Consider the following 22,322-nt stretch of genomic DNA (forward strand, 5'->3'; position numbering starts at 1 on the left):
CGACTTCGGGGCGACCTGTGAAGTCGCGTGCAGCGCGACTACGGCACGACTTGCACGGACTTCATAAAATGAATGTCTATGCAAGTCGCTCCGAGGTCGCCCCGAAGTAGTACAGGACCCTTTTTCTAAGTCGGAGCGACTTAAAAATATATAAAGTAATAAGGCTAATGATAAATAAAAATAATAAAAATACAAATAATAATATTATCAATAATTAAAAAAAAAAAAAAAAACCTGGAGAATACAATGGAAGCAGTTGCAATAATAAATATAATAATAGAAAAAAAATATATTAATGATAAAATAATAATTTAAAAAAATAAAATAGTATTATTAATAATTATGTATATATATTTTCTCATTTTATCTATATATGTGTGTGTGCATATATAGATATATATATGCACACACACATACATACACTGCTCAAAAAAAGTGTAGGATAATCAGAGGACGGGTGTCAGTCTGTGGAGTGAAAGGGGATACTAGGAGGGTATCCTGAAAGATAATCTATCCTATCAAGTTATCTACACAGAGACTTGATCTAAAATCCACCTAGTGGCAGGGTGAATCAGCAGCCTGGCTGCATCGCAAGTAAGAAGGCCTCATCTACTGGGAATAGTTTGATTTGGAGTATCCCACTCTTCCCTTCTCCCATCCCAAATTAAACAAAAACAACTACATCCCCTAGACTGTTTATTGACTGAGCCAAGGAGGAAAGTGTTAAATTGTGCATGCTGCAGTTGCTAATGGTAACCCAGGGGGACCCGAAGGTGAAGAATTCAGCAGTCCTCAAGGGGGCAGTGCTACACATATTACATATAATGTGTTCTGATATGTCACAAATACTTCCCTCAAGGGCTTTTTTTCTTAGAGAATAGCTACAGGAACCCCCCCTCCCTTCTGATTCCCTCCTGGTCTCCAATCACCTGAATCCCAGCACTCTCCCTTGGTTCCACCCCCTTTCCACCTACCAGTACTGCCCCTTTTGCTTTTTTAAAAATGGCGCAGATGACATCTGGGTAAACCGGAAGTAATATCAGGTCATCACTTCTGGGTTACTATAGCGGAGGGCCTATCAAAGCTGATCCTGGCTTTGTTCAGCTTTCAGACCAGCTGGCGGACGTGCCGGCTGGTCGCCTGGGTCTCCCAGTGGGACGAGAGAGCCCGAGCAAGCCGAAGAAAGCGGTGGGAGGGGGGAGAGACGAAGTTAGCAGATTTAGCCGCTAGGATTGCTTTACAAGAAAGCCAGCAGCTGTAGGCATCATCCCAGTGTAACCAACCAAAATCCAGCGATGCACGGGTACGTCGCGGGTCCAGAAGTGGTTATGCAGGCATGGTCCACTGTTGTCACCATCAGGAAACCCTACCTGGTAAATGCCATGCATCCATAGCTGAAGTGCATGTAGACCAGTGGTGTCAAATTCAATTTAATCACGGGCCACATCAGCATTATGATTGCCCTCGAAAGTGCCAGTTGTATCTGTAAGACTAGATGTCCAGAGCATATCCTACCCTTACATAAGATGTCAAGAGCCTCTCCACCATCAGAAGTTGAGTCCCCCACCTTCCCTTTCTTTACAGTGCACCTCCCTTACCTTGTGCTGCTGCTGGAAAGAAACTGGATGCACTGCTGGAAAACAGAAAGTACAGGGTCTGGAGGAGGACCAGAGGAGGATTGGAGCTCTCCTGCAGCTGCAGGAGAGGTGCGAGGGCCACATAAAACGGTCTGGTGGGCTGGATTCGGCCCGCTGGCCTTGTGTTTGACACATGTGATGTAGACATAGGGAGATCTTTACTAAAACTGGAGAGTGCAAAATCTGGTGCAGCTCTGCTTAGAAACCAATCAGCTTCCAGGTTTTATTGCCAAAGCTTATTCGAACAAGCTGAAGTTCGAAGCTGATTGGCTACCATACACAGCTGCACCAGATTTTGCACTCTCTAATTTTAGTAAATCAACCCCTTTGTGGCTGCATATGGCTTCTTTCACATGGGCGGTGCGCCCGACGGAGTCCGTTCTGCTTAGTGGGGGATCGATCTGCCGATCACCGCTGAGCAGGCGGATGACAGCTCCATCTCCGCTCTCTGTGCAGAGACAGAGCTGTTAGAGCCCTGCTGCTCTCTATGGGGGGATCAGATGAAAATTGACCACCTGTCTGTTCTCATCCAATCCAATCCTCCAGACGGATGGAAAATAGGGTTTCCATCCGTCCGGATTTCACAGACAGGATCGGATCGGATAGCAGCGGGTGTCACCGCTGACACCCGCTGCTCCATAGAGGTGCATGGAGCATCCGATCCGGTCTGCCTGAAAAACTGACAGGCGGATCGGATCGGAAAGCCCGCGGGAAAGTGGCCTATAGGCTGCAGGAGATCAGAAGCACTGTAGCTGCAGTTCATATTGCTGTGACAGCCACTTACAGGTACTGAAAGGTTTGTTTGTTACCTTGAGTTGTTTTTAGGTCACGGTCTTTTTTATTATGGAATGCAGGGAAAATAGCATTATACATTTTCTTTTTTTTAACTATAGGCCCACCATAGTCCCCCATCCCACCATGCAAAGCTAAAAACATCTACCAATATTAAATCTTTTTATGACTCCATTGTTACAGAGAAAAGGAAGTCAAAGGTATTTGAGCAGTCAACTCCGCCAGTGCCCAATGAGCTGAGTGAATCCTCTACAAGCAGCGTGCTGATAGGAGAAGAAATTCAATCCCTCGCAATCAGACTCGGTGATCTGGAGAAGGTGAGCGGCTGTATTAGATAAATAATTCTATGTTACCTCAGTGGTATGGACATACAGTATCTCACAAAAGTGAGTGCACCCCCACATTTTTGTAAATATTTTATTATATCTTTTCATGTGACAACACTGAAGAAATGACACTTTGCTACAATGTAAAGTAGTGAGTGTACAGCTTGTATAACAGTGTAAATTTGCTATCCCCTCAAAGCCATTAATGTCTATATCGCTGGCAACAAAAGTGAGTACACCCCTAAGTAAGAATGTCCATATTGGGCCCAATTAGCCATTTTCCCTCCCCAGTGTCATGTGACTCGTTAGTGTTACAAGGTCTCAGGTGTGAATGGGGAGTAGTGAGTGTACAGCTTGTATAACAGTGTACATTTGAGGGAACCATGAATGCCAACATGTACTGTGACATACTGAAGCAGAGCATGATCCCCTCCCTTCAGAGACTGGGCCACAGGGCAGTATTCCAATATGATAACGACCCCAAACACATCTCCAAGATGACCACTGCCTTGCTAAAGAAGCTGAGGGTAAAGGTGATGGACTGGCCAAGCATGTCTCCAGACCTAAAACCTATTGAGCATCTGTGGGGCATCCTCAAACGGAAGGTGGAGGAGCGCAAGGTCTCTAACATCTACCAGCTCCGTGATGTCATCATGGAGCAGTGAAAGAGGATTCCAGTGGCAACCTGTGAAGCTCTGGTGAACTCCATGCCCAAGAGGGTTAAGGCAGTGCTGGAAAATAATGGTGGCCACACAAAATATTGACACTTTGGGCCCAATTTGGACATTTTCTCTTAGGGGTGTACTCACTTTTGTTGCCAGTGGTTTAGACATTAATGGCTGTGTGTTGAGTTATTTTGAGGGGAGAGCAAATTTACACGGTTATACAAGCTGTACACTCACTACTTTACATTGTAGCAAAGTGTCATTTCTTCAGTGCCGTCACATGAAAAGATATAATAAAATATTTACAAAAATGTGAGGGGTGTACTCACTTTTGTGAAATACTGTATGCATTGTAAAGAATTTGCTATAGTACTGATGCATAGACTCATCAGAGCATGCCTATTCCCAAGAGTGGTTAAAGAGGATATTCACTCTCCCAATCGACATTAACTATTTTTAATCCTTATGCTTCTAGCAATAGTAAATAGATAGGAAAATATATCATATTTACTTTTTTTTCTTCAGTTACTTCCTGTTCTTTTTTGCCTAGGCAAATTATGTCATACATCCCAGAAGCCTTCAGGAGGGTAGGAGAGGAGGAGGGGTTTTCTCAGCTAAGCACACTCTCCTACATGCATGCCTGAGCTAAGGTCCGATGGATTCCAGGACTAAATGCTATATGAATCATACTCAAGATGGCCACGGCCAGAAATGCTGGCGGGGGGTTTAAAGTGATTTCTCAGCAAAATAAAACATGTAGACATGGATGGATGAGGGAGTTTGTTTTGGATATTAAAAATGCATCAAATAGAGTTTTTGGTTTGTGGTGCTCAGATGCAGTGTAGTTCCGCTTTAAGAAATTAATGAATAACCGGACAGTCTGTAGCCCTCTTATTGCCCTTGGCTGATCCTGTCTTCGGCGAGGAAGCCAAAGAGTAGGAGAAGCATGGAATCCCAATGCTTGCTCTGGATGCCCCCGGCCATCAGAGTATGCTGAGCACAATGGAGAAACCTTTCAGTACTCTCAGCGTATACCGATGATACATAGTTCTTGTAATGCAAATTTATGGTATCCAAAAGGTGCGTATATATAAACCAGGCCCATATATGCACTAGCAGCGCTATTACACTCTTACTAACAAGAGAAGCGAATATGTCAATAATTGAAATACATGAATGTGATCAGGTATATTCTTAATCAATCAATATAAATGTCATGTTGGCAAATCGGCATGCAAAAATATGTCATGCAAGTCTCTTTTTCACAGCAATGGAAAGATTAGAATAGTGTGGAATAGTCCCAAGACAGATCTTCCTCTATTCATCCAAACACCACCAAGAGCCTTCACCACACCGACGTGCTCCCCTAGGTATTAAAACGTAACCTTATTGCAAGGATCAAGCGCTTTTAACCAAATCAAGTGATCCTCCACTATCAAATGGCGATCCACCTCCAGGTCCTGGCATAAGCTTGTCAATATGGATCAGCGATTCCTCATATCCTCATATTATGATCACATGCAATGAAAACAAGGGGATCCATAGCGTAACATGTACCACACAAAATATTTATTGATTAAAAGGATTTGCACTCACATGGGATAAGACGTTTCAAGCATATAGGTGTACCGAAGGAATTTCCCCTGCTTCTCCCGCCACAGACGCTGCCTCCACCGCGCCGCAAGGACCGGGTGCCTCTGTAGCTGACTTCCTGGTTCTACGGCCGTATCGACAGCGTGACGTAGGATGCTATGCAGGGTTGCCTTGGTAGCCGCGTGCTCACGCTCTGACGCGTTTCGTCATCACGGACTTCAACTGACGACCTCATTACTCCTGAAGTTCTTTGTTAAAGCGGAGCTCCACCCAAAAGCCAAAGTTCCACTTTTAAGTATCCCCCCTCCTATGCCACATTTGGCATGTCATTTTTTTTGGGGAGGGAGCGGGTACCTAGTTTTGACAGGTACCCTCTCCTACTTCTGATCAGGCCGCCTAGGCGATCCGAGCAGAAGCTCTCCTCTCCCCCTCCCTCCCTGCAATCTTCTGGGACATGTTACAGGTCCAAAAAGATTGCCCTACCATTGAGGAGGCGCAGCGCGACTCGCGCATGCACGGTGCACATCTGGCTGTGGATCTGCAAGCTGTCACAGCCGGGGTGCCCACACTTGTAATGCCGGCACTGGGGAAAAGAGGGAGAGAGGTTCAGGTGGCCACATCGCTTGATCCTGGGACAGGTGAGTGTGTTCTTATTAAGAGTCAGCAGCTACACTTTTTGTAGCTGCTGACTTTTAAAAAACACAAAAACTGCTGGTACCTAAAGGTAGGTTGGGTGTAGGAAAGCATATGAAATGGAACAGTTTCATTTTATTAAAGTGAGTGCACTGAGGTCTGTACATGTCTGTTAGACTCTTGCTTGTCACACACACTTATTAAAGCATATTTTCTGTGTAAAAGGACCATGGTATATGTATGTTGAGTAAATGGGAAGTAGGCTCAAGTTTTATCTAACTATGCTCCATTAAATCCCTCCAACTGTACAATTTGGCCACACCCACCCATCTCCTGTAGTATGTCTGCAGTCTCTGACCATCTCCTGTAATGTGTCTGCAGTCTCTGACCATCTCCTGAATCATGTCTGCAGTCTCTGACCATCTCCTGTAGTATGTATGCAGTCTCTGATCATCCCATGTATCATGTCTGCAGTCCTATAATGTGTCTGCAGTCTCTGACCATCTCCTGTAGTATGTCTGCAGTCTCTGATCATCCCATGTATCATGTCTGCAGTCCTATAATATGTCTGCAGTGTCTGACCATCTCCTGCTGCATGTCTGCAGTCTATGACCATCTCCTTCATTATGTCTTCAGTTTCTGACCCTCTCCTGCAGTATGTCTGCAGTCTCTGACCATCTCCTGTATCACGTATGCAGTCTCTGACCATCTCCTGTACTATGTCCACAGTCTCTGACCATCTCCTGTATTATATCTGCAGTCTCTGACCATCTCCTGTACTATGTCCACAGTCTCTGACCATCTCCTGTATTATATCTGCAGTCTCTGACCATCTCCTGTATCATGTCTGCAGTCTCTGACCATCTCCTGTAGTATGGCTGCAATCTTTGACCATCTCCTGCATTATGTCTGCAGTCTCTGACCATCTCCTGTATCATGTCTGCAGTCTCTGACCATCTCCTGTAGTATGGCTGCAGTCTCTGACCATCTCCTGTAGTATGGCTGCAATTTATAACCATCTCCTGTAGTATGTCTGCAGTCTCTGACCAATTCCTGTAGTATGGTTGCAATCTCTGACCATCTCCTGTATCCTGTCTGCAGTCTCTGACCATCAACTCCTGTATCATGTCTGCAGTCTCTGACCATCTCCTGTAGTAGAAGGTCTGAGAGTCCTTCAGGTGTCTTTTAGCAAACCGCAGACGGGCTGTCATGTGCCTTTTACTGAGGAGTGGCTTCCATCGAGCCACTCTACAATACAGGCCTGATTGGTGGAGTGCTGCAGAGATGGTTGTTCTTCATGAAGGTTCTCCTCTCTCCACAGAGAAACGCTGGAGCTCTGTCAGAGTGACCAGAGTGGTTATTTGTCACCACCCTGACTAAGGCCCTTCTCCCTGATCGCTCAGTTTGGCCAGGCGGTCTGCTCTAGAAAGAGTCCTGGTGGTTCCAAACATCTTCAATTTACAGATGATGGAGGCCATTGTGCTTCAATGCTGCAGAAAAATTTCAGTACCCTTCCCCAGATCTTATATATTCCTATCTCATAGGTCTACAAACATTTCCTTGGACTTCATGGCTTGGTTTGTGCTCTGACATGTACTGTTAACTGTGAGACCTTATATAGACAGGTGTGTGCCTTTCCAAATCATGTCCAATCAACTGAATTAACCACAAGTAGACTTCAATCAAGTTGTAGAAACATTTTAGGATGCTCAGGGGAAACAGGACGCATCTGAGCTCAATTTGCGATTTATGGCAAAGGCTGTGAATACTTCTATACATGTGTTTTTTTTTTTTTTTTTAATACATTTGTAAAGATTTCAAACAACCTTCTTTCACATTGTCATTATGGGGTATTGTTTTTAGAATTTTAAAGAAAATAATGAATTTAAAGTGGAGTTCCGGCCTCAAATACCTTTTTTAACTAAAAATCCCCTATAATACTAATCCATCGCATTTGATGTGGGCACCTGAAGCCGCAGTGTAATCTGCTGTGCCCTTCTTCCTGATTCCAGGGAGTGTTCTGGGAGTTCTTCCTGATTCCAGCCTCCTGGGAGTGATGACAAACAGCTCCCAGGATGCAATGCAAAGGCGGAAGTGATGTCGGTGGCCGTGGCCACAGAGGGGGGAGAAGGAGGAAGTACAATCAAAAATGCCCTAAAAATAAGGTAAGGGACCCCCGAAAAAAATTGAAAATGCCCAATTGTTGATCAGCATAGCGAGCACTCCAGGAATCACCAAAGTTGCAAAATAGGCCGGAACTCCGCTTTAATCCGTTTTGGAATAAGGCTGTAAACATAACAAAATGTGGATAAAGTAAAGCTTTGTGAATACTTCCCGGATGCACTGTATTGCATTACTTTATGTCCCCTTACTGTACTGCGGTTATTAGGATACTTGTGAAATGACACAGTGTTTTTTTTTTTTTGATAGCTCCATTTGCCTCGACGCCCCAAAGAAGAGCAGAAGTCCTCAGTTACAAATAGAATTTTAATTCGCAAACATCATGATAAAGAGGAGAGCAGAAAAAGACAGTTGTTGGTGGCTCGTCCTGCACCACAAGATTCTTCTTCCAGAGGACGCACATTTTCAGGTATTCCAGTATAAGTGTTCATATGTGTTTGGTAAAGGGTCGAGTCCACCCAAAAGTGGGTCAGCCCAATGTTTTTTATGCCTTGGATGCTCCACCGGTAAGACCTTCTGCCACATTTCCCGACTCTGTTTCTGTTCACCTAGGAATTTTTTTTTTTAGTGCTCCTGTCCACGTTTGTGTGTGTGCCCTAGCTCTATTCCTCATAGTATCTAATAAATGCAAACAAATCCTGCAGGGATGATGTGAGCGCCTCCTAATAGGCACAGCAGGTGTTTAGACCAGTGGCAGAGATCTCACCAAGAGTCCCTGTAAGATTTAGGATGCTGGTAGGAAGTGTAAGCCCCCGTTCAAACTGAATCCGATTTTGAAATTGTGCGACTTCAAAGCCGCAGGTCAGTGCGACTTCAGGTGTGACTTGGCTGAGATCTGTGTGACTTCATGCACAGATGTCTATGCAAGTTGCACCTGAAATGGCAAAAAAATAGTGCAGTATCTAAATGGTAAATCAGCGCTGACCACTAAGAAGAAATCAATAAAATCCCAATGGTTGGCTAAGATCGCCAAATGGGGGGACCTAAGGCTGCTTACATAAGTGCATTTACCTAACACTAAAAGTCATCCAAAAAGCTAATAAGATATGTAGCGCCAAAGGATGAAATAATGAAGCAAAGTGAATATCAGGTATCTTACAAAAATAAATCAATAAATAAATAAGTGAGTACCACAATAACAATCAATAAATAAATGAGTACCACAATAAAAGTGCACGTGCTATAAATCATGTGGTGACGGATTATTTTAAAATCCAGGTGATAAAAGACTAAAGCTGTGATTAATATTAACTTAATATCAAAATATCACAATAAGGTGCCCGTGCTAGTAAAAAAAAAATATTGAATTAATATAAATAAGTGGAATATCATCAGCAAATGGTGATCCTTTCTGTGATCCTTTGGCGCTACATATCTTATTAGCTTTTTGGAAAAAAATAGTGCAGGACCCTTTTTTTCAAATCAGTTTGGCAAGGACAGAGTCACACCGATTTGAATGGTTCCATTGCCGACAATAGGATGCGTCTTGTCATGCGATTTGGAACTGTCAATGAGGTGTGAATGAGGTGAATTCCAGCTCTGGCATTTTTTACATAGTTACATTGGTCCAGCTTGTGGGATCCCTTTGGATGCTGGAAATCACTGTAGTAGACACTGCTAGCCTCCGAGTCCTGTGCTGAGCCGCTGCATTGTGAAGAAAGGAGGTTGGATCCATGGCACAGACACCATTCATAGGATGATGACTGCAAAGTGTTTTCTGATTGGACAATGTGGAGAGATGGGGGAGTTGTGTCTCACACTCACCACCTCATCCAATCAGAGAAAGCTTTGCATCATTGGGAAAATGCAAAGCATCCTCTGAATGGCGCCTGTGTCATGTAGCCAACCTCCTGTTTTCCCAATGCAGCAGGGGAGTCGCTTGCCACGGGACCCAGAAGCAAGTGGGGATCACTGTGGTAGCGGTGTCTACTTTAGTGATTTCCAGCTTTCATGGGGATCCCACAGGTATGACCCATACATACTAACATTGCTCCAAGCTGGACTAATATAGTCGTAAAAATATGTCATACCTGCAATTCTTCTTTAACCACTTCCCACCCAAGGATGTACCTGTACGCCCTTGGGTTTCAGTGGTTATACTGGGATGGTGGGTGCACCTACAGGCATCATCCCAGTATAATTATTTGCAGCCGGCGATCCCATTTCAGGCAGAAGTGATCCGAGTGGCTAATTAGCCACTCGGATCACTTCTGCGGGTGGCAAAAGGGGGTTCCACCCCCCTCTTGCCACCGCCGCCACCTCTCCAGGGCTCTCTGGTCCCATCATGGAGGCCAGGAGCGATGCGGTCAGCGGTGATGGCAATCTGGGACAGAGAGAGTGGAACTAATGTAATTTCCCCTCTCTCTGTAACCCTGGAAACCGGGACCAGCGACTACACGTCACTTCCGATTCTGCCCCTTTGTTTACCTGGCCACCAGCGGCCAGAGAAGCAGCCAATCGGACTGATCTCTGTCTGATCGGCTGCATGGGGGGCCAGAACAGAGATTTGGGGTCTAATAGACCCCAAATCTCTCCATAAAGAGGACCTGCCACAGCCCATGCTATCACAAGGGATGTTGCTTATCCCTTGTTATAGCAATAAAGTTTGTACAACAAAAAAAAATGTTTTGCATAAAATAAATATATAAATAAAAATTTAAAGAGCCCACATCCCACTGTGCTTACGCGCAAATGCGAACACATACGTTACTCCTGTACTCATATGTAAACGGTGATTGCACTACACATGTGAGGTATTGTCGCGAACGTCAGAGCAAGAGCATGAATTCTAGCACCAGACCTCCTGTGCAACTCCAAACTGGTAATCTGTAAAGGCGTTCCATGGGCAGATGCAATTTTAAAGTGTGATATGTAAGGTATCTATTTACTTAGCGTAACATAATCTTTCACATTATACAAAAAAATTGGGCTAACTTTACTGTTTTTTTTTTAAATTTTAATCATGAATGTGTTTTTTTTTTTTTCAAAAATTTGTGCTTAAAAACAGCTGAGCCAATACAATGTGACATAAAAAATTGCAGCACACAACATTTATTCTATAGGGCCTTTACTAAAAACAATGTATAATGTTTGGAGGTACTAGCAAAAAAAAGTAAAAACGGTCTGAGCGTCACATTAGCCGCTGGCTTGCTTTCAGAAGCAGCGGGAGGGGATGTCCCCCTCCTGCCACTCGGCGGTGTTTTTCGAGCCTACTGTTTTTACCTGCACACCTGAAAAACCATCCGACGGTTCGGGCGGCTGTTCATAGCAGTGAACAGAGACCAGATAATCTCTGATTGCCTCTACGATTTGGAAGATCACAGCGACGTCATGACGTTACTTATGGTCTAGGGCGGAAACATTTTCTTTTTCTTTTTAAATCCTTGTAATCGGAGTAAAAGTGCACAAAAAAAAACTATTCAAGGTACAGTGTAAAAATAAAAAACAAAAAATAAATTAAATAAGAAAAATAAAATAAAAAGTAATGCGCCCCCCCCCCCCATCCCTCTGGGCTCGCGTGCAGAAGCGAACGCATAGGTAAGTCGTGCACGCATATGTAAACTGTGTTTGCATTGCACCACTCATGTGAGGTGTCGCCATGAACGTTGGAGCAAGAGCAATAATTTTAGCGCTAGACTTCCTCTGTATCTCTAAACTGGTAACCTGTAAAAAATTTTAAAGCCTCACCTATGGAGATTTTTACCTATCATAGTTTGTCGCCATTCCACAAGCATGTGACATGTTGGGTATCTATTTACTCTGCGTAACATCGTTTTTCATATTTTACAAAAAAAGTGGGGTACATATTGTTTTTTGTTTCCTTTTTATTCATCAAAATGTTTTTTTTTTTCTTAAAAACATTGCATTTGACAAACCGCTGGGCAAATACCATGTGACATAAAAAATTGCAATGCTCGCCATTTTATTCCCTAGGGTCTCTGCTAAAATAAATATATAATGTTTGGCGGTTCTAGCAAAAAATACTGATTTAAACTTGTAAACAAAAAATGCCACAATAGGCTTGATCTGCAAGTGGCTTCAATGATTCCTAAGCTGCAATATATTACATTTTTGGTTTTGAGTTTAATATCATTTTAACTATGAAATCAGTTTGGGGTTGACTGACCCTTTAAGTGCTATATGTTCTTATCGAAAGTAAACTTTTAACACCGGTTGTGTTTTAGAAGCAGAGTTACCTCTCAGTGGCACGCACGGTCATCTTCAGCCACATAACATTCTGGGGAGTTTGCAGGAACTGAGAAAAGAAGCCACAGCAAGAGGAAACTTGCAGGCAAGTCTGTTTTCCTCAAAACTTTGTATTGCAGCATACAGCAGCTTTTTTCCCTTCTGGGGAAATTCTTGCTTTTACGTGTCTTAAAATATTAATTTCACAACTTATTCCTAAAGTAACTGCAGTCATTTATACTGTAAAAATGGTAAATAATGATGTAACTTCTAGGACTGCCTCAATGCAGGTAAACAGCGAGGGTAATAAAAGCCAAGCCATTTTTTGTTTTCTTATTTGTTTTCATTTTTGATGGAGACAGAAATGATCAAAATAGTAGTAAAGTTTACTGCTTTTAACCACTTCAGCCCCGGAGGATTTGGCTGCTCAAAGACCAGGCCCTATTTTGCGATTCGGCACTGCGTGACTTTAACGGACAATTGCGCAGTCGTGCGACGCTGTACCCAAATGAAATTGATGTCCTTTTTTTCCCACAAGCAGAGCTTTCTTTTGGTGGTATTTGATCACCTGTGCGATTTTTATTTTTTGCGCTATAAACAAAAAAAGAGCGACAATTTAAAAAAAAACAACATTTTTCAATTTTTTTATATGAAATTCTCAAAAAAAATGTAAAAATCAAAATTTTTTAACATTTTAGGCCAATTTGTTTTCTGCTACATATTTTTGGTAACAAAACTGCAATAAGCGTATTTTGATTGATTTGCGCAAAAGTTATTGTGTTTACTAACTACGGGAAAGATTTATGTAATTTTTATTGTTTTTTTTTTTTAACTAGTAATGGCGGTGATCTGCGATTTTTTTTTTTTTTTTTTTTTTTTTTTTGCGGGACTGCGACATTGTGGCGGACAGATCGGACCCCTGACTGACATTTTTGACACTTTTGGGGGTACGAGTGACATTACTACAGTAATCAGTGCTATAAATATGCACTGTTACTGTAAAAATGACACTGGCAGGGAAGGGGTTAACTTTATTGGTGATCAAGGGGTTAAGTGTGTCCCTAGGGGCATGATTCTAACTGTTAGGGGTCGTGGCTAGTGATTCTAACTGTTAGGGGGCGTGGCTAGTGATTCTAACTGTTAGGGGGCGTGGCTAGTGAAGTAATCACAGAGACATACGATCCTACATAGCAGAATCACATAGCCTCTGTCATTACTTCAGGGAGAATGACAGACGGCTGTGTTTACATCAGCCGTCTGTCTTTCTCCCTCGTTTGAGGGAGATCGCGAGTGGCCGGCGGACATCGGAGCCGCTGGTCACACGCGCTGGCTAGGCAGGGAACGAGCGGGGGCGGGAGCATGCCATCGGCGTGCGCTCGCCCCCTACAGGCTCTTTGGCAAGCGACGTAGTACTACGTCGCTTTGCCTGTAAGCGGCTGCGCGCCGCATTAAATATACAGGAGGCGGTTGGCAAGTGGCTAAGTAGTAAAATTTACTACTTTTAAAACTTTATTATAAGCTAACCTGTAGGCATGGGCGTCTGCAGGTAGGGGCAAGGGGGGCAAATGCCCCCCTCTGGAATCGAAACTTCCCCTTTAAAGTGGTTGTTAAGCCACTTTATACCATCCCGTCTGGTCTGTTTTGTGTGCCTCTTTGTCTGTGTATGTGTTATCGCTGTAAGGGTTTAAGAACATTTATTGAACATTTTTAACCCAAGCTTTCTTTTGGAGAACAATTAAATTGTTTGGTTTCAGTAGCTGCTCAATAATTATAATGGATAATGATGTAACCTTACACTACATGGCCAGAGTCTGTGGACTACTGACCATCACACCTATATGAGCTTGTTGGACATAGGAACGCAGAGAGCTGCTGCCGCTCAGGTGTGAGAAATAAAATCGTCAAACATCGGGTGCACGTCTGATCCGCAACCCAAGCAAGATCCAAAGAACAGGAAAAGTAGACCGCACTCCGACATGAAGATCAATGGGCTTTATTAATAAAATTGTAATCCAAAAATGACAGGCATCAAGGACAATGAACAGGAACAGTTGACGCGTTTCAAGAACTGAATTTGCTTAGTCATCCCATCCCAAAACCATGGCCATCAGTATGGCATTAGCTCCCTTTTATGGCTGTAACAGCTTCCAGTCTTCTGAGTAGACGTTCTACAAGATTTTGAAGTGTGTCTGTGGGAATTTGTACCCATTCTGCATTTGAGAGGTCAGATTCTGATTTTGGATCAGAAGGCCTGGCTTGTAATCGGTGTTCATCCCAAAGATGTTTAGTAGGGCTGGGGTCAAGGCTTTGTGCAGGCCTCTCCACACCGAAACCATGTCTTTATGGATTTGGCTTTGTGCACAGGGGCACAATAATGCTGAAGCAAATAAGGCCTCACCCAAAGCACAAGGTTGGCAGTGCACATTTGTTTGAAATGTTTTTGTATTTCGTACACCTAAACTCAAATATTTGGAGTGGTGTCCACTTGCTTTTGTCCATATAGTGTACAGTCATGGCCAACAATATTGGCATTTCTTCATTTCTGTTAGATAATGCACCACTTTACCCAGAAATTGTTCCAATTACAAGTGTTTAGGTATTCTCATGTTTATTTATTTTGTTTGTATTGGTATGACACAAAAAAGTGGAGAAACAAAAAGCCAAATCTGACATTATCCACACAAAACTCCAAAAATGGACTGGACAAAATTATTGGCACCCTCAATTTAATATTTGGTAGCACACTCCTTGGAAAAATTAACTGAAATCAATCGCTTCCTGTAATCATCAGTGAATTTGTTACACCTCTCTACTGGAATTTTGGACCACTCTTCTTTTGCCAACTGCTCCAGGTCTCTCAGGTTGGAAGGGTTCATTTTCCCAACTGCTGTTTTGAGATCTCTCCAAAGGTGCTTTATGGGATTTAGATCTGGACTCATTGCTGACTAGCGCTTTGTCTTAAACCATTTCTGGGTGCTTTTTGACGTGTGCTCTGGGTCATTGTCCTGTTGTTAGGCCCATGACCTCTGATGGAGACCCAACTTTCTGACACTGAGCCCTACAATGCATCCCAGAATATTTTGGTAGTCTTCAGATTTCATAATGCAATGCACATGGTCAAGACATCTAGTGCCTGAAGTAGAGATGCACCGATCCGACTTTTTGGACCCAATATCGATACCGATATCTGGCGTTGTGAAATCGCCGATACCGATACCGGAACCGTTCCGGAGCTACACACAAAGCAAGCGGCTGCAGTACAGAGCAAAGCCGCTGCTTCATGTGTACGGCTCCTCCATTCACAGGCGGAGTGCATCTGATATCACTCCGCCTGTGAGCCGGACCTATACAGGAAGTAGCGGCTCCCATCCCATACTACTACTGCACCTAGTAAGGGATGGCTGAGCCATTACCAAGCAAAAACCGGATCGGCCAGTGGATCGGTCAATATTACCGATCCCCCAATCCATCTAAAATGGCCATATCGGGGGCCGATATCTGACCCGAATATCGGATCGGTGCATCCCTAGCCTGAAGCAGCAAAGCAACCCCAAAACATCAGTGAACCTCATATTTGACTGTAAGGACTGTATTCTTTTATTTAAAGGCCTTTCTTTTTCTGAAAACAGTAGAATGATGGGCTTTACCAAAAAGCTGTAATTTTGTTTTGTCTGTCCACAGCACATTCTCCCAACATTATTTTGGCTTCCTGAGATACGTTTTGGCAAACTCCAATCTGGCTTTTTTATGTTTCTGTGTCAGCAGTGGGGTCCTCCTGGGTCTCCTACCATAGCGTCCCTTTTCATTCCGATGGCGGCGTATAGTGCAAGCTGACACAGTTGCACCCTGTGCCTGAAGGTCATCTTGAATTTGTCTGGAAGTTTATCAAGGTTCTTTATCATCATTCGAACAATCCTTCATTGCAATCTTTGATTAATTTTTCTCTTTCATCCACGTCCAGAGAGAGATTAACTACAGTGCCATGGGCTGTAAACTTCTTGACAATGTTGCGCACAGTGGACACACATGAAAATGAAGATCTCTGGAGATGGACCTTGAGATTTTCTATGCTTTTCACAATTTTTGTTCTCAATTTCTCAGTCAATTCTTTGCTGCACTTTCTCTTCTCCATGCTCCATGTGGCACACAGAGACACACAACAGAAAGGTTGAGTCAATTTCTCACCATTTTAACTGATTGCCGGGGTGATTTCTATTTTGTCAGCACCTGTTAATACAGGTGAGTTTAACCACTTTAACAAAGGAAATTTTGCTGTCTTACGTCCAGGCCACTTTTTGCGATTCAGCACTATGCGAATTTAACTGACAATTGCGCGGTCATGCGACGCCATACCCAAACAAAATTTACGTCCTTTTTTTCCCACAAACAGAGCTTTCTTTTGGTGGTATTTGATCACCTGTGCGATTTTTACTTTTTGCGCTATAAACAAAAAAAGAGCATAATTTTTGAAAAAATAACAATATTTTTCACATTTTTTTATATGAAATTCCCCTAAAAAAATGTAAAAATCGTATTTTGATTGGTTTGCGCAAAAGTTATTGCGTTTACTAACTAAGGGAAAGATTTTTGTCATTTTTGGTGTCTTTTTTTTTAACGCGTAATGGCGGTGATCTGCGTTTTTTTTTTGCGGGACTGCGGCGGACAGATCGGACCCTTGACTGACATTTTTGACACTTTTGGTGGTACCAGTGACATTACTGCAGTAATCAGTGCTATAAATATGCACTGTTACTGTAAAAATGACACTGGCAGTGAAGGGGTTAATTTTATTGGAGAGGGAGGGGTTAATGTATGCCTGGTGCTTACTGACATGTGTGGGGGGAGGTGACTGTGTGACACAGGGACAGATCGCATGTTCAGCTATGCTGAACCCTGCAATCTGACCCTGCCTGTCACTTAGGAGATCCACCCGCTCTGTTTACACAAGCAGGCGGATCTCCACACTCGATTCCCCGACGATCGGGAAAGAGCAGCGGCTGCTCCTCCCCTGGCCCGACTCCCGCTGTGACTGAATAGGTCTATGTCGCCAGACAATAACGAACCACTTTGCCGCAGTAGAGCTCTAGTGAGCAGTCAGCAGGTGGTTAAGGACAAATGAATGGAGCATCACAAGCTTAGAATGCAATTATTTATTATAATTTTGAGAAGGTGCCAATCATTTTGTCCAGTCTATTTGTGGAGTTTTGCGTGGAATGTGTCAGATTTGGCTTTTTGTTTCTTCACTTTTATGTGTCATACCAATGCAAAGAAAAGAAATAAACATTAGAATGCCTAAACATTTGTAATGGCAACAATTTTTTGGGGAAAAGTGGTGCATTAACTAACAGAAATACAGGGGTGCCAATATTTTTGCCATGACTGTATATCCAGGCCTTTGGGTATGGCCATGTTCCTCTTTCTCATGGACTAGAATGTCTGTTATAAGTGTTGCTATTCAGTATTCATTTGTTAACTTTAAGTCACAATTTGTGTTTAGGTTGCTGAGCTTGTCCCAGAACGGACACAGCCAGATTTCCTGAGCTTGGGAACACAGGATGAGACTGGGAGACTCCAACAGAAGGAGAATATCTACTGTCACCACAATCAGGACAACGCTCTACTCAACTGGCAGTATCACATGGACCTAAGGAAGAGGCAGCTTGACTCATTATCCCGTTAGTTATTATTATTTGTTCATTGGGCAGTCAGCATGACTACTGTATGTGTATAAATATCATTGGGTCTCCGATATGGGAATTTAAGAATAGTTTCTGCATCACCCGCTTGTCAGATCCTATTTGTTGTTTTTATACTTTAGGTTAGTATAATAAAGTGGACCTGTATTTATATGTTACAGCCATGCAGAGATGAATAGAGGGTAGCAAACTTAAAAAATCTTTCTGCCATGGGCTGCTTCCATTTATGGTCACATGACGAAATGGCCTAGACCCGTGATGGCAAACCTTGGCATCCCAGATGTGTTGGAACTACATTTCCCATGATGTTCTACTACACTGCAGAGTACAGGAGCATCATGGGAAATGTAGTCCCAAAACATCTGGGGTGCCAAGGTTCGCCATCACTGGCCTAGACATTTAGCCTTGAGATCTCTATTAAAGCAGATGACTGATTTACTGTATAGTCCACCCCTTACCCTTAGCCTATGCTTACCTTCCACTGACTCCCCTGTCTGATGGTAACTAGCACTGCATTGTGGGAGCATTGGAAGAGAGATGTATACTTCCTCCCAGCTGTAAATACCCAGTACCCAGGAGGGGTGGTGTAGCGGAGAAAGGTGGGCAATAAAATGAACCTGTTGCATAACAGGGCATGAAATTTGAGGGCAAAGACTGTCTGACAATATCTACATGGTATGGGCAATATTGCTTTGTATAGTCTCTACATATAAGATTTTATAAAAATAGAGCTCAGGGTTTGTTTTTTATTCCATTCCCCTCCCAGTCTAAAAAAATATTTCCAAATCCAGCGGTGCCTTCCAGGTCCTCCATCATCCAGTGCCAGCCCTCTTCCAGTTGAATGATGGCACATCACATCCTGTGAGCCCAGGCTGACAATGACACACTCCTCTCTCTTATGGCCTTCTCAATATTACATGTTCATTCAGGGCGCCTGGGTAAGCCTAGTGAGCAGCTTGTGATGAACATTTGCGACGATTACCGCAGGATCCAGGAGGAGCGACATGCTATAGACCGCTGTATCCCAGCACTAGAAAGCGGCAAGGTGGGTTTGACTATACAACTGTATACAAATGATGAATGTTATTGGACCAAGGCACTAACATTTATTTCCTACAGGGTTATCGTGTTGGAAGTGAGTTCTGGAATGTGCCTGAGCGGATTGGCGATGAGCTGAGTGGATTGCCAATAACACTCATGCAGAGTGAACGTGGTTACCCATCGCCTATCACTCACATAGGCAAACCCTCTTGCATCAAGCAGGAAACAGGTATAATAAAAATTAAGGGGGCTTCACAGGGAGATTTTAGAGGTGTGCTGCATGATTGACAGCTTGATTAGGCCTAGTAATTGGCCTTTTTTTATTCATTTACATTTTCTGGTTCTCCAGCTGCTCATATCAGGGAATATGACAGGTGTCATCACTCACATAGAGTACATAGAGTAGTTCCAGAACACCCTGTAAGGGAAGTGTATTGAAAATCCCATGCATAAAAACTGTACAATTTAGTCGAAGTCTAAAATACATGTACACTGGCTTGTGGCTTGTATATTGCCTCCTCTAGTGTTCTAAAGTAATATTACTCCAATTTTTTCATTGCCTCAGCAGGTCTAAAGCAGTAGTAGAATATTGTACCATGTTAGCCATTGAATAATGCAGAAAGTATGGAGTTAAAGTGATACCCTTTACGCCTCTATCACACTGGGCGCTTTTGTGGGCGCAAGGCACAGGCACACAGTCCACCCACCCTGCCAGCAGCCTGTAAATGTCTGAGAGGCTGAAAGCTGCTCTGCCTGGGTGGTACACAAAATGTTAGTAAGGTTTAGGCCAGTTTGCACCCAGGGACAAATGCAGACTTCTTGTATTCTGGCCCTTTGTCCTTGGGTACATACTGCTGTAAATGTTAGTACCACCCAGTGCACCGTCCAGCCGCAGCAGCTTTTAGCCTCTGATAGACAAAAAATGACTAAAGCCTCGTACACACGCAACGAATTTCCGCCGACCGGTCGTCCGTCTTTTGTCCAGAGTGGTGTCTGTTGGTTTTTCCCCATCTAAATCTGTACTAATGAGACGAAAATCGGACGTGTTTTGACGGTCGACAAAAATTTTATTGCCTGCACACCAGGATTTTTTCGGCCGAAAAGTCGGAGTCGGTTGTCGGAAGCATCATACTAACAAGCTGAAAATCGACAGATCGGTCGTCGGACGAAAAATCCCAGCCGAATTTCCACTTGTGTGTACGAGGCTTAAGACTGGAGCAGGCAGAATCTGGAACAGTTGTGCAGCTTCTAACATCTTTTCAAAGCTTAATTAAACAAACTGAAAACAGAAACTGATTTCGGCCAACTTTTGCCAAAAGCCTAAAACAAAATAGCCTAACACAGAAGCTGTGTACAGAGGTGGCTAAATGCCACTGGGCACAGCTGTACCTGTGCTATGGCAGAAGGGGATGACTGGCAATGTTTGGCCAAGGGGGCAAGTACAACCCAGAGGCCCTTGGTGCAGTGACTCAACCCCCCTGCAGCTCTCTCTCCTCCCTGCCTCCTCCTGACCCCCATCCCAGGCTGAAGCTCTGTTCCAGGTGCCCTCTGCTCACCGAGCAGGTTGGGCTGGAAAGCACCTGCTGCATCACCTCCAGCTCGGTTGGGGCTAACCAGGTGGACAGCCTCTGGCGGGGCACGGAGCTGGCCTCTGCTCGACCCATCCATGCCAGGGGGATGGCCTATGCTCTGTCCTCATTATCATCCTGCACTTTGTAGGACACAGGTGAGGACCTTTTAGTCCTCTTCACCAGGAAGCCTTTAGGCATGTCTGTGGCTGCCTTTTTACAGGGCATCAGAGCAGCCTGGGGGACAATTGCCCCCCTGCCCAGTCTGCCCATGTATGGCAGCATTTAAACTGTCTGATTAGCTGCAGCCAGTTTGTGTGTGGCCAAAGCAATTAAACACTTCCCCTGGATGCACAGGTGCATCCAGGGTCCGTATTTGCTAGGATAAGAAGCTACATGCGAACAGCGATGGCTCTGGCCATTGATTTGCACACAGTACAAATCTTACAGCTGCTGCTGTTCACACATGCTGATTCTTGCCGGCAGACACCACTGTCTGTTGCTGCCCACTTATCTGAATGTAGCTTGAAAAAAAAAACTGATATGGTGTGGATTAAAGGTCATACAAGGTTAGTTCCAAATCCAGGATCACAATCCAGCATCTCCAACATTTGGATATTTATGGTACGTGTTGATTTGAGTGCCTGTGTTTAGAAGAACTATGGTGGTGCCCATTAGGACGTAACAAAACCGCTCCAGGCCCTGGAAGGATCCCAACCCTATTGTTAGGACAGAACTGGATCCCTGATTGGCAGCTGGCTCAGCCTCTCAGTGTGCGGCTGGGAGCCAGAGGGGCAGGGCAGAGACTGACAGTCACCGCTCTCAGCTCTGAGCGGGCCGAGAACTGAGTGATCAGCAGTCATGTGATCGCTCATTTCTCGGGCTTAGACCCAGCAGGGGACAGCTGCAGCATGGAGGTGAGTATGCGTTTGTTTTTTTTCTATTCCTATACATCATCTTTAACTAACAAAAGCGTTTTGCTATGCTATGTTTGATGTTGTACTGTATATTTCGGGCTTTACTTAATTGGGCTCCTGAATTTTTTCACATTTCACTATTGTTTCCCCAGGTCTTGCAGAGCGTCCTCCATATTATAACAAGTGGGATAACAGTTTGTATTTGCAGCATCGTCGGCATGAGCTGAAAGCCATCATGGAGGAACTCAACTTCACAAAGCCGGTAAAAAGAGAGACTAAACGCTGGAGGAGAGAATTTTATATAAAATTGAACAATGCCATTAAATTTATTATTTAAAAATAGACAATATTTATTGCATACAAAATTTAAAAACCAATATGAAAGAAAGGCATGACCCTTTCGGGGTACAGATACAATCTGGACAGACCCGCTCTATCAGTCTACGCATTTCATGGAATGTCAGCTTCATCAGGACATTCAGTTTAGCTGTACTTGTGCCAGTGAGAGAGAGAAATAGTGACCCATCTGAAAGCAAGTGAACATAGGAATAAAATAAGATCAAAACTATTTAGTATTCTCTCCAATGGAGCAAGTCATAAAAAAGGGGAGGGGGAGGGAAAAAGGATTGGGGAGGGAGGAAGTTGTGGGAAGGAGAGGAGCACATAATTTAATTATATATATATACACACTCACTGGCCACTTTATTAGGTACACCTTACTAGTACCAGTATAGATTCAACAAGATGTTGTAAATATTCCACGTGTTTTGGTCCATATTGACAAGATAGCATCACGCAGTTGCTGCAGATTTGTTGGCTGCGCATCTAAGATGCCAATCTCCTATTCCACCACATCCCAAAGGTGCTGTATTGGATTGAGATGTGGTGACTGTGGAGGCCATTGGAGTATAGTGACCTCATTCTCATGTTGAAGATACCAGTGGTGAGATGATTTGAGCTTTGTGACATGGTGCATTATCCTGCTGGAAGGAGCCATCAGAAGATGGGTACACTGTAGTCATAAAGGGATGGACATGGTTAGCAATAATACTCAGGTAGGCCATGGCGTTTAAACAATGCTCAATTGG

The 22,322-nt window shown here is 43.7% G+C and overlaps 1 protein-coding gene across 1 annotated transcript in view; it reads left to right on the plus strand.

Moving 5' to 3' along the window:
• MYCBPAP (MYCBP associated protein) overlaps window positions 1-22,322 on the plus strand; it is an 80,802-nt gene that overhangs the window by 1,448 nt on the left and 57,032 nt on the right. Inside the window, exons 2-8 of the mRNA XM_082272496.1 lie at window positions 2,613-2,746; window positions 8,077-8,236; window positions 12,012-12,118; window positions 17,510-17,687; window positions 18,638-18,753; window positions 18,828-18,978; window positions 21,387-21,496. Coding sequence (XP_082128622.1) covers window positions 2,613-2,746; window positions 8,077-8,236; window positions 12,012-12,118; window positions 17,510-17,687; window positions 18,638-18,753; window positions 18,828-18,978; window positions 21,387-21,496 — 956 coding nt within the window. The remainder of the gene's footprint in view (window positions 1-2,612; window positions 2,747-8,076; window positions 8,237-12,011; window positions 12,119-17,509; window positions 17,688-18,637; window positions 18,754-18,827; window positions 18,979-21,386; window positions 21,497-22,322) is intronic.

This window comes from Pelophylax lessonae (genome assembly GCF_965119305.1).
Source record: "Pelophylax lessonae genome assembly, chromosome: 11".
NCBI lineage: Eukaryota > Metazoa > Chordata > Amphibia > Anura > Ranidae > Pelophylax > Pelophylax lessonae.